At 40.8% G+C, this 12,781-nt stretch overlaps 1 protein-coding gene across 1 annotated transcript; it reads left to right on the top strand.

Moving 5' to 3' along the window:
* Nucleotides 1-703: 703 nt before the first annotated feature.
* On the top strand, nt 704-5,109 carry LOC121064528 (myelin P2 protein). Its single transcript, XM_040546174.1, has 4 exons — nt 704-868; nt 2,601-2,773; nt 3,033-3,134; nt 4,713-5,109. The coding sequence occupies exons 1-4, from the start codon at nt 796-798 to the stop codon at nt 4,761-4,763; spliced, it is 399 nt and encodes a 132-aa protein (XP_040402108.1). The 5' UTR covers nt 704-795; the 3' UTR covers nt 4,764-5,109.
* Nucleotides 5,110-12,781: the final 7,672 nt, after the last annotated feature.

The following is a 12,781-nucleotide window of genomic DNA, read 5'->3' as shown; positions in this document are numbered from 1 at the left end:
CACCAAGTAGCTTTGAACTAAGGATAAGCCCTTTAGAGCTGAGGTCCATGAATGCACCTATCTTCCGAACTTGCCTTTATTTGTGGACGAAGGGAGACAGTGAAGCTTGGCTGCTTCTTCTCTTTGTGGTGCCTCCTGAGGTATACTCAGGGAAGAACCAACAGTTTGGGATCATTGCTCTGATGCAAAAGCAGAAAAAAGGACAGATGCATCCCATTCTGTCTGAAAAGGATAAAATACACAAATCCTTTCTGTGATGAGTCATAAAACAAGAAAAAAAATGTGTATAGCAGGTTCTCAACAGTTCTTACTTAAATCCATGTGGTTTTGATTTACCTGTCATAGAGGTGACAGCAGTAGTAATGGTGATAGCAGCAGAATGGTGTTGGGAGGACAGTCAGAGCTGGTTTTCATGGGGATACAGTACTCTTGTGCTTGGCATCTCCACGTGGCTCCAGCCCCCCTGCAGTCCCCAGACTGCTCCATGGCTTCAGGGATAGCCTCACAGCCCATTCCCCATGTGCACCTCACTGTTCTGATCTATTCAGTGGAGGAAGCCAAGGCAGGCGTCACCCGGAGCCTTGGTACTGACACGGCTGCCTTGGACAAGGTGCACATTGTCTTGCCCTGGCCCTGCCTCTCCTATTGGCCCATCCTGACCATTACAGGGACCAGGCATCTTTAAAAGGAGGCAAATGAGGTCTGAGCCGGGCACACAATCTCTCTGACTCCCACCAAGAGCTTCTGTAGCCGCTGCCTCTCTCTTCAGGACCACTGCCTCACGAAGCCAACAGGATGTGTAACCGATTTGTGGGAACCTGGAAACTTGTCTCCAGTGAAAATTTTGATGACTATATGAAAGAACTAGGTGAGAGATGTTGTGTCCTACTTTTTAAAATTTTTATTTATTTAATAAATGTCATTTGGGAACGTCTCTTCTTGGTCTTATGCTTTGTTCACGCATGCTGTCTTCTTCCTTGCCGCATAGGCACTTTAATTAGTTTTCTAGCATACTTTCATGTATTTACTTCAGCATTTACTAAAATGGAAAAAAAGAAAGGCAGGTGCTGAATTACTGTTATAAATTTACCTCTGTCTAACTGAATTGACCTGATCTATTCTGTTTGTCTGTAATGAGAAGGATCTAAGGAGATGCAGCATTGTTTTATGTTTCTCTTCATTCCACTGTTAAACTCATGACTTGTGATAATTTACAATATATAATGGAGCTGATGTCTCATGACACTTTGGTTTCAGAGGTCTAAATCCTATGAATGAATCTATCTGTTACTGAGGAATGCCAGAAATGTAACAAATTAGGCATTGTGTTTTATTCTAATGCTGGCTTCATTCCTGGATAGCAAGTGCACAGACAGTCAGTTAGAGCATTTCTTTTGCTGTATAAATGATCCACTGAGACACTAATTCCCCTTATTTGAAATGTTAAACTGAGTAACAAAAGAACTTCAGTTAATTAATTAACCAGAGTGAAAGTGGGATGCAAGTCCAGCTACAGACATTTTTCTGAAGACCTGAACAGAAATGGTTCAGCATTGAATAATTACTGCAGATAGTATTATAATTTACTGATAACATTATCTCCTTTGGTATGGATGTTTTCATTGGAGCATAGCACAGCATTAACAAATGAACTAGCTGTAGCTATCCCCTTTCCGTTTTTATAAAACAGCAATAAATCATTACTTATATGTTTACTTGTCCTTTTCACTGAGGTTTAAATGTTAAGATCCTTAAGGGGTCTTAGTAGCAACCTAGGAATTGCCCAGTGTATTTGATGCTTTCATAAATACAGCATATTGGCAGTTCAGAATCCAGTTTCTTCCATGCAACTGGTTAAGAAAAGTTCAGGTTCTCATATTATTCAAGAATTTTTATTTTAAAAGGAATTCATCAAGATTTTATGAGAAATAGTCCCTTTTTCTGATTTCTTCTACCCATTCTATCTCTATAAAAGCACATGCACATTAGTAAGCTCCTATGTTTCTTCTTAGCTAAATGTACACTAGTTTCTGAGATACGCTCATGGACATCTTTATTTCTTGCTGGAGGTGCACACTGTCAACTGGGGCTGCCTCTCAACACAGCGCTTCCACATATGAAGAATCAGTGTGCCGTCAGAAGCAAGCATTATAGTATTCAGGAATAAAGCGTTCCTCATTTTTCCACTGAAGTTTTATGAAATGACAGTGGGTTTCTAGCTTCCTATAATGTAGAATCATAGAATCATAGAATGGCTTAGGTTGTAAGAGACCTTAAGGATCATCTAACTCCAACCCTCCTGCCATAGGCAGGGATGCCATCCACTAGATCAGGTGGGCCAAGGCCTCATTCATCCTGGCTTTGAATACTAGCAGGGATGGGGCACCCACAACATCTCTGGGCAACCTGTGCCAGTGCCTCACTACCCTTACAGTGAAGAATTTCCTCCTAATGCCTAGTCTAAATCTGTCCTCTTTTAGTTTAAGACCATTCCGCCTTGTCCTAACATTATCTTCCTGAGTAAAGAGTCCTTCTCTATCTTTTTTTATAAGACCCCTTTAAGTATTGAAAGTAATGACAATTATGTTTCTGATTTCTAGGAGTGGGCTTAGCTACCCGGAAACTAGGTGGCTTGGCAAAGCCTGATGTGATCATCAGTATGAAAGGGGACATAGTAAACATAAGAACTGAAAGCACCTTCAAAAATACAGAGATCTCCTTCAAACTGGGCCAGCAGTTTGATGAAACGACAGCAGATGACCGGAAAGTTAAGGTAAGGGGGCTGATGATCTCTGAGTAGTTCTGATATCCTAGAAGAGAACCAGGAGGAGTTTTTCCTATCCTATTAGTGCACTAAGAAATTTCTAAGCTATTCAAGAAAAGCAATGAAAGAAGAAATAGTATGGTGCTGACACCAATGGTAATGTTTATTGATACCAGAGAACATGGATCTTGCTGAACATAAAGTGAATTGCTACCCTAACCTGCAAAGCTTGGACTACAGTTTGAAACTTTTCTCTTGGCCTTTATAGAGTGTTGTAACCTTGGAGAAAGGGTCATTGGTGCAAGTGCAGAAGTGGAACGGCAAAGAAACCACAATAAAGAGAAGACTCGTTGATGGGAAAATGGTGGTGGTAAGTACCAGGCTCTTGCTTCTTGTACACTGCCGGATGGCAGAAGAATGGAGTCTTCAGTTTGCTTCTGTCTAAGCAGACTATCAATTTTGGCTTATGAGATAAATAAGGATAGAGAGAAAGGGAAACAAGCTGGAAGGAAATAAGTATTGTCCCATAACAGCAAATTGTCATTAAAGTGATTATACTGGAAGCGCTGCCATGATTTGAGGTCATATTTACTGATCTCAAGATTATTCTTAAAACATATGTGGCTTTCAAAGAGCAGAAACCTGCAAAATGTAAAAAGAATTTTGCAGGCTGGATACTTCTGTGCCTGTACTGTCTCTTTTTCTTCCATCTTCAGAATGAAGCCTGTCCACCTTAGAAAAGTGATTTCACACCTTTTCATACATTTATTTCCACCAGTGCAAGTTAGTTCACACTTCTGTTTGCTTTTTTGGTGTGAGCACACCCAGCTCACTCAGCAGGTGCTGGAGGTTTAATTGCATGAAAGCTGGACCTCTGTGCCTAATCCTGCCGGTGATGTTGATGTGCAGCGGGGCCAGCAGGTCCAAATGACTCCTCTGAAGGGCCCTCAGCATTGAGAGGACCACGTCCTTCATGGAGGCTGGGGAACGGTGACTTTCCTCACTCTCCATTTAACCTACCTTTCTATAGCAGCCACATAAAAGCCACAGGGGAGCCAAGCCAGTGTCATAATACATTTCAGGGAATTAAGATTTCAGTTCTGAATGAAGACAATTATTTTGTTCATTTAAGTTTTTAAAGAGTGGACCTAAACTAGCTTGGGCAATTTATTCACTAACAGCAGCACTAGGCTTTTACATGCTCGCTTGTTCAGACTGCATTTTATTTTAAGCTTTCTTACATTTGGAAGAGTTAGTTGCCTTCACATCTTATTGTGGCTGCATTTCTGTGTCAATTTTTCCAATTACGTAAACATCTTTAAAGTGTTGAGCAGAGGTTGGGTCCCTTTACTACCAGTGCCCTGAGCCCTGCCCCTGGTCTAAGCTAGGAGTGTGGAGGAGGCCTCATTTTCTGTAGGCCGATGGATGTCTGTCTCATGTCCTGTCACCTCTGTCGCACTTGCCTGGTGGCTGTGAGTAATAAGGAGCCGCTGAGAGCCACCAGGGTGAGAAGGTCAGGAGAAACATGTTGTGACTCAAGAGTGCAAAGTTTTGTAGGCCAGAAGCCTGACCTCTGAACTACAAAGGCTGCTTCTACTTCCACAAAAAAATGTTTGTAAAATTGAAAGCGTTCATGAGCCACGGTATGATACACTAGGCAGTGCTGACATTTCTGTCAAACCAGTAATAATAAGGAAGGTAAATTTTGTTTCTGGAAGCTGAGCCTAATTTTGCAATCTATTTGTCACTATACAATGCTTAATTAATTCTGATGCTGTTAAAACAGAAACCACTCTTATTGCGACATAACTATAACTTTGCTGTTTGCCCTAAAAATAATACAGATTTAAAATATGACATCTGGATTTTCACTGACCTCAGAATTACTGCAGCAGGCACACCTGCTGCCTTCGAGGCCCTTATGTTAATCTTCTCTTTTGTGCCTTAGGAGTGCGCCATGAAAGGGGTTGTCTGCACTAGAGTCTACCAAAGAGTGTGAAGAAACTCCCTCCCTGCACCGGACTGGGACTGGCTCTTAAAACTCACCTTAGTTCAGTGACCAAAGCCTCATGCACTGTGCTTCTTTATTTTCTTATTTACTTTTATCGGGAAAATGACTGCATTATAATTTGATATTCCAGAGCCATAGTGTGACTAATCCAAAGTATTGTGGTGACTCAATAAAAGCTTCTCAACACAAGAAATGGAGTGTTTGTCTGCACATGAATGATTTAAGTTTTCTTTCTTGGATGATGCCCATCTTTTCTGTTGTTCCTGTCTGTGTAAATGGTCAGAGCATTCATGCATAAAATACTAAAATACAACCGATCTGCCTCTGGGAGAGGGCTAACACTGCTTCCTTGGTATGTGTAAAATTTCTCATCTCATGGCTGCAGTACTACTTTCCTGTAAATGATTTTATTGCTGGATAGTTCCTACAGGGAAAATCATCTTTACCACAAGAATTTTTGACTTGCAGGATGATTTATTGATTCAGCCTAATAGTTTTACTGCACCTTTATTTTATTCTCATCCCAAAATGCTTATACTCTTTTTGGTATCACTTTTTATATCCTGGCATTACTTGGAAGAAAACAGTTATTGCAGGAAAAAAAGTATCGGGACAAAAAAAAAAATTATCAGGATAATGTTTCTCTGCCAAATAGCTCATGAGCTGTGAAACAACGTGTGGAGCAGGTATGAATGAACTCCAGAAATCTAAATGCTAGAGGGCTTCATTTCGTAAAGCACTGAGCAATCCACCCTGCTTCTAGCACAGTTTTTATGCATGGGTTTAATGTTAAGCACACAAAGGAGATTTCAAGGGTAGAATTTGCTGCTAAGCCTGGCTGAGTAGCTAAGCTGTTCATTCCTCCCATTGTACTTACTCTGTGCTTTTAACTAAGGAAAAACCAGACAATCTACTTTATAAAAAGCCATTGTAGCAGCTTATTATTTTTTGCTTCCATTGGCTGGTATTCAGTAATACCACAGCACCCAACTACATAAGAGGAGTATTTCATCCCTTGTCACTGCCTCCATGCCATCATGCAGGACTCTCCCTGCCTTCTCTTAGGGGTTAAAATAGCTGTGATAGGCTCATGTGTTTATTTTGGCTTGTTGGGAGCTGCAGTGCTAATATGAACTTTCTCCTACTGGTTTTACAGTCAAGAACATGAATTCTCAATGCTAAGTGAGATCCTGAATGTCAGAATCTGAATTGGTGTGGCTAAGCAGAATTTTAAAAGGAGAATGACATAAGTAAATTCAAAATGTAAAGGTCGCCTTTCTTCTCTACACATCCTTGGAAAAACTACAGGCTGGATCCAGCTTGGGACATACTTTTATATAGGAGCAGACTAACTGGTGGCAGCTGCCAGAAAGCAAACAGGATGGATCCTAGAAAATATGAGCTATGAGAGAAGGAAATTTATGCTGGTCTCTAACCTAAATGGGGGGTGAGAGGGGAACAAATTCCCCATCTTTAGTCTTGATATTAAAATTCACATTTGCGAGTGTCAGAGTTTCTGTCACTCTAAGTCCCTGGTGTCCGTCACAAGGACTGTAAGCAAAGTGCTCCCCTTGTATTATCATTTGCAAGCAGATTATAATCACATATTTTAACTCAAGACAATGCACCAGGCTTCCATAAAACCAGCCCTACAACATGAACTGCTACTGCACATGAATTTCTTGTTTATTCTCCTAGACTCTTAACAGAGATCTGAAAAATGCATTTCTTACAGCTCAGAATCTGCAGTGTATGTGATGGCCTGATTTTTTTGCACTACATTTTTATGAATCTGCATTTTTTGCACAGTAGCTACCTCATACCCTCCCCTTGCAGTGTAGCAAAGTCCCAGCAAGGCTGCTGGAGCTGCCAACCCTGGCCCAGCTCTTCTCCAGCCCTGAAATGCAGGCAAAGGCGTAGTGACTGCTGCAAACGAGCTCGTTATTTACTTTGCTTTTCCTGCAGCAACCTGCAAATGCTTCTCTGAGGTTAAACGGAATATTTTCCTCTCCAACAAAATATCAGTTTTCAGCTTTTTATATCCTCAAGAAAAGGAAATAAACATTCACTTTGGTACAAAATGTGTTTTTTCCAGCACGGGGGGAAAAAAAACGATGGTTCACCTAGTCCTCATTCATTTCTTTACTGTCTTGTCCTTTTCTGTGACGCAATCTCTCTCTCTCATCTTCTCTGTATGGATTTTTTTTAATTGCATTTGATTTTCCAGAGTTTTGGGATTAAAATAATAGTAGCTTTAAAATTCCTAATGAAATGCAGATATGCTATTAGGATCCTAGTATTTGGCACTTTCACGCTATACAAAGGTCACTTCAAAATGTCATGTGAGCTGGGGACTTTCCAAAACAGGAAAACTGCAACAGAACTGATAGTGTTGAAGGCAAAAACAATAAGGCAGGTGGTACAAATCGGCTCAGAAGTGGAGTGCTTTGGGATACTGGAGTCCATAGAGCAGTCCTCAGAGTTTCCAGAAGAAATTACGGTGAATACGAACAGTGTAGTCTGAAGGTCTATTTTGTGTCTTACATTAAATCAGTTTTTCTTCTTTCCTAAACATTTTACATGGGCCAGATACTCATAGAAGTAATGTCTGAACTGCAGTACGATGCCTATATCTTGAACGGTGCTTTCACAATGGCAAATGAGCCCATTGGCCATTTCCCCGCTGCTTAATCTAGAAGTAAGAGTAGCCTGATGCTAGCATATGAACAGCATCATTTAAACCAATCAGCACTATGTAGTGTAATGACCCCATATAATGAAAATCCTGGCTGATTTCAGAGGGCCACAGACACTCCCTTCTCCTGTCTCTCAGTCCTTCTGTGAGTGCTGTAATGCACTGCCACACCTCGCTTCCCCTACGTCCCCCCGCATCCCAGTGGGAAACACCTGCATGGGTCATTCATCCTCTCCTTGCTACAGAGACCACTGAAAGCAAATAAAGCTGCATCTGCCCTGTGGGTACTGCAGCCATTGCCTTAGACTGGGCAGAATTCAACTATTTGTGATAGAAAGCATCTCTGGGTGACACAACACTAAATCTGTGATACTGTAACCCACACCCTAGTCTTTTCTATGCAGAGAGGAACAGGGAAGAGAGGAAAGGCCACTGACTCTCAAGCAAGGGAGTCTTTGTCCTTGTTGATATCCCAGGTAGTAACTGTAAACTTTTCTTGACTGTTTTCGTTGAGTTCAGATAGGTGGCGGGTCTGGGGACAACTGTATTCTTGCAAAACAAATTCACAGCCATCCTGAGCCAGCACATGGCCTGTGGTGCTATTTCAGACACACAGGAACCTGGTCACCTATTAGGACAATTTCATTAGGCAGCAAACATGCAGCTGAGCAGTTCTAGAAATGACAGAGATTTGGGGAGGGGAATTACGCAGAGTTGTTAAAGCCATTGAGCTTTGTAGCAAGTCCTCACTACGTATTTTTTTCATAGAGAAAAAAAATTGTTAGGCTGATAAGCGCTTTGCTGTATAGAAATTGCTCAACTCTGTCTTTTAACATTTTGTTACCTTCCCTAATTTTTGTTTTGCATTAAAGATGTTCTGTTGATGTCTGTGGAAAAAGGAGTGAAAGGTTAGCAGCGCTGAAGGGGTAATCAGTCAGAAACAAATAGGCTGATGCCATGAAAAATCGCCTTCAGAAATCCTGGAATTTAGATGTAATCAAGGTCTTTGTTAGGGAGGTAATTAGAGCATATCCTTGCCATTTTGGTGCGGAACATTGTGATTGGCTATTGGCCATTGTGCTGCAGATAGGAAACACAATAAAATGATGTTATTTGGACTAAAGGGCGCAACAACGTTAGGAGGAACTCATTCCCTGAGACACTAAAAACAGAAAGATGTGTAAAGTAGACACTGTTCATATAGTATTTTCAAAGGAGATCATGCTTTTCTCACCTTTTGGGAAAGAAATCAATATGTAAATACTATTTCTCAGATGCTATGAATATTTAAGAACTAAAACTTGGAGGAATGCCATGATTCAGGGATGAGGAAGGGTGTAGTGATTGGATTACAGCTTGATCTATTTTCAGGTACTCAGTAGAGTACTAATTAAAACTAGTTAGATTAAAACTATTTTTCAAATTATTTGATATAATGTGATCATCAATATTGATCGTACTATGTGTGAGATGTGTAAGGGAGGGAAAAAGGGTGTTCAGTTTACTTCCAAGTGAACACATCTACTTCCTGAGGCACTTCCTTGTGGACAATGCTTCCTCATAGGCATCTCTGTGAGCAACAGGGTCAAAAACACTGCAAATTATTGATCCTGTGCTTCGAGCTTATAAATATGGTCACTATCAAGGCTAAAGCTACAGGAGATGTCTGTAGTGGAGCTGTGTGACAAGCCAGATAAAGCACAGCTTGTATCATGTCTGACTGAGTTTTAGGTTTCTTTAGGAAATCTGTAGACATAATTAATGGGAAGAAAAAATATTTACTGTATCTAGCTACTGTACAATACTTACACTACTGAACATGTCAACAATAATATAATTTATCTCTCAGCTCTTAGGATGAATTTCCAGAACTAAAAGCTAAAATATACGTGCATGTATTACTTGGAAGTTCTCCAGTGTGGATATGAAAATCTGAGACAGTGAAGGTGGAGCACTCATTCATCTTGTGTTCAGAAGCTCCTAGCAGAGGGGCACAGCTTTTTACAGCTTTATGCCACCTTCTCATACTTTGTACCATTTAGTGTTCAGAGTTTTGTAGCCTGTAAACTTGTGCAGGGAAAATTGTTTAAAAGGAATATTAATTCTCTCACAAACCTTCCCTCTCTACTAACAGTGGAACTATGAAGTAATTTGAAACTTCAAGACAAAACACCGAAGGCCCCTAATTACCTGGTTAACACAGATGTTTTCATTTAAGTTAACAAGAGATCGAGCAATCAGATTATAGAAGGGTAGTGCATAAATGTCTCTGCTTTCCAGATAGAATCTGAGCCTCTGGCCAGGAGCACAGGAATCAACACTAAGGCTTTCCATGTTGCTTCCTCTTTCTGGGGCAATTGGTGTAATCAAGAAGCATCATCACAGTTTATACCAGCACTGCCTCTGGTTGGATAGAAAACATGTTGTGAAATAAAAACGTAATCATTAGAGTCTAAGATAATGACTTTATAAGACTTGAGCCAAGGAAGAGGAATAATTTTAAGATTGTATTCCCCCTTCTTTTGAGAATCCCTTTGCAAAGCCTGTTCATTGTGGCTAGCTAACATCCACATGTAAATTTTTGTCAAATTGCATCTGACTTGGAAAAAACAATCCAAAAAAACAAGCCAGTTGCTAACATCAAAGTTCTGAATGAGATGTTTGCACAGATATGGTTACAAGCAGAAACACTGCTCCTGTAACTCCTGCTGAAGAGGAAGCAGAGCTCCAACATATTGCTTCAGTTCTTTACTAGGATACAGGGGCCAGGAGCTTACAGTGCAACCAGTTTAACATCAGTCCTCAGAAAAATTCCCAAGTAAATCATCAGGCAAACTACTTAGGAGAAGCCAAAAGAGAATAAAAGAATGGAAGCCAATCTGAACAAATCATTTCAAACCAATGCCATTTTTTTCTCCCTAGAGTGATAGACAAGTCTTGTGGATGGAAGAAGAGCAGCAGTCCTCATCTCTGGTGACTTCAGTAAGGCTTTGACAGCAATCCGTTAAACACTTTCATAAACATGATAAAAATTTAGGCTAGATTAAGTTGCTGCTACAGAGAAGGGATGCAAAAAACATGTTTGGACGGTCAGTGCTTCACTGTCAGAGTGGTAGGATGTGTCAAGTGGACTTCTGGCCCAATCTCCTCAGTAACAGCACAGATGATATTTATAGACTACACAGAGAAGAGAGGAAATGCAAGCACACCGGAAAGCAGGGTTCAAATTCAAATGATTTCAACAAACTCAGGAAATAGTTTGAAACAGTCAGGGGGACATTTAAGAGGGAAAAATGCACCAGGCAATAGCAGCAGCAGCACAAACACCAGATGGGGAACAAGCAACAACCAGTGTAAACACTGGGAGTTTGTAGTGGACCATAGACTAAATAAGAGTGACAAAACTGACATTACTGAAAAAAGGCAAGCCTCACGCTGGGGTGCGCAGTCAGGAAGACAGCCAGTGAGCTGGGGTCATCTGCATGTGGTGCCGGTCCCCAGTAAAACCTCCACAGTGCATGATATTGTGTCTAATTCTGTGTAATGCAGTGCAAAATGGATGTGTCGAAGGGTAGAATTCAGAGAGAAGCAATAAGACCTAACAAACATGCCATAAATTGAAGGGATTCAGAGATGGGAGACTGGTCAAGGGTATAGGAAACTAGTGACGTGATGAAATTCCTCGTATAGGTAAGAAGTGTAATATATTTATATCTATACACACATGCACACGCACAGAATTATCAATTAATACATTCAGCTTTAGTCAGAGCCAGTGACCCAGGACCAAGCTGCTGATACCACTGTTCTCAGTCACCAAAAATGTCCAGGAAGCAATGTAGCTGAGACTAACCTCACCTCTGCAGCACCTGCTGTGAGGGTCACAGCCCAGTGGATGTCTCCTCAGCTTCCAAAGTACATGTTATAATGGGGCAAAAGCTCAGCACATAGAGAAAAAAGGCAAGTTTAACAAGAACTAAATCAAAAGAGTAGATTACGCAGAGCATGAACAGTACTTGTGGTTTCCTTCTACTAAACATATTTTCTAAATTATCTGTCCTATGAAATAGGAGATTTCAACTGCTTGGACCAGAAATATATTGGTGCAAGATACGTCTTTGCTCAGGTATGGATGTTAAGCACTTTGAGACAAAAATAATTAAAATAAAATAAAATAAAATAAAATAAAATAAAATAAAATAAAATAAAATAAAAATAAAATAAAATAAAATAAAATAAAAAAGTAAAATAAAATAGAGAGAGAAAGAAAAACTGAAATTAGTGTATAAGTAAATAAATCTTAGTAATCTGAATACAGCATGCTGTGATGAATGCAGCCAGCCTATGAATGTGGTAGGATTTTGCATCTGTCACTGTTTCAGAAAAGCTGAAGTGCTTGTAAAGCAGGAGACACTATCGCCTCAGAAAGCTATTCTTGTCACTCTGTCACTGTTATGGTGGGAATGATCAGGCTATTAAGTGTCATCTTCCCAAAGCTTTTATTGTATGAGGGAAGAACTGATGTATTACTCTTTGATATGCTACAAGTTTCAGATTATCATAGGCGGCTGTGAAAATGGTTAAAGGATGCACTTTTTCATTTAATTTTGACTGGACCCAAGCCATATTTCTTCTCTGAAATCAATGTAATAGCACTGGGGCTGGGATCCCAAAGCAAGGATTGCCTGTATGATACCTGTGAGCTCTTTAAGGACTGGTGCTTATAGGTTGAAGACATATGTTACACTGAAGATATTCTCAAACTCCGCATCAGCAACAGCTCTGCCATCTGGAACCAGCTTGGGAGCCTGCTGACAGCTCCTGTTGGTCGACAGAGAGGTGTCAATATGGTTTATGTTTTCGGTGTCAGGCATGCTATCAGAACGAATAGCTTCAGATTTCAAAAAATGGTGAAGGTTTTAAGTCCATATGAGTTGTTGTCTGTCTCTTCCCCTAGCTCCTCATTTTCTCTGGCTGTTTAACTGTCCAGTTTAGCTTAATTTCGCGTTAATGCACCTGCATCCTGACCAGCAGGAGGGAAACAGGACAAGGCCTGCCTGTGCTGGCGTGAGTGCCGAGTGTGTCAGTCTGTGCTGACCTGTCCGGCTGCCCATGTGTACAGTGTGTGTATGTCTGTGTATGCATGCACATGTGCCTTTTGGGAAGACGAGCTCAGCCTCGCTGTGGCATGCAGCTGCAGCAGCCTCACCCTATGGGGTCCTGCAGTCAGCTCACCCACCGTCAGCCGTCTGAGTTACCCTGCCTGTATAGGCCACAGAGAATGATAGGAACCTTTAGGAAAGAGTTTAGC

Source organism: Cygnus olor, chromosome 2 (genome assembly GCF_009769625.2).
Source record: "Cygnus olor isolate bCygOlo1 chromosome 2, bCygOlo1.pri.v2, whole genome shotgun sequence".
Lineage (NCBI taxonomy): Eukaryota > Metazoa > Chordata > Aves > Anseriformes > Anatidae > Cygnus > Cygnus olor.
The sequence above is the reverse complement of the archived record's forward strand: the minus strand, read 5'-3'. Positions and strand labels throughout refer to the sequence as shown.

Excerpts from the sequence above, each read along its gene's own strand:
- LOC121064528 (XM_040546174.1), top strand. The coding sequence starts at position 796 with ATGTGTAACCGATTTGTGGGAACCTGGAAACTTGTCTCCAGTGAAAAT. Across the intron at positions 2,774-3,032 it reads CAGATGACCGGAAAGTTAAG|AGTGTTGTAACCTTGGAGAA; the intron begins GTAAGGGGGCTG and ends TGGCCTTTATAG. Across the intron at positions 3,135-4,712 it reads TTGATGGGAAAATGGTGGTG|GAGTGCGCCATGAAAGGGGT; the intron begins GTAAGTACCAGG and ends TTTGTGCCTTAG.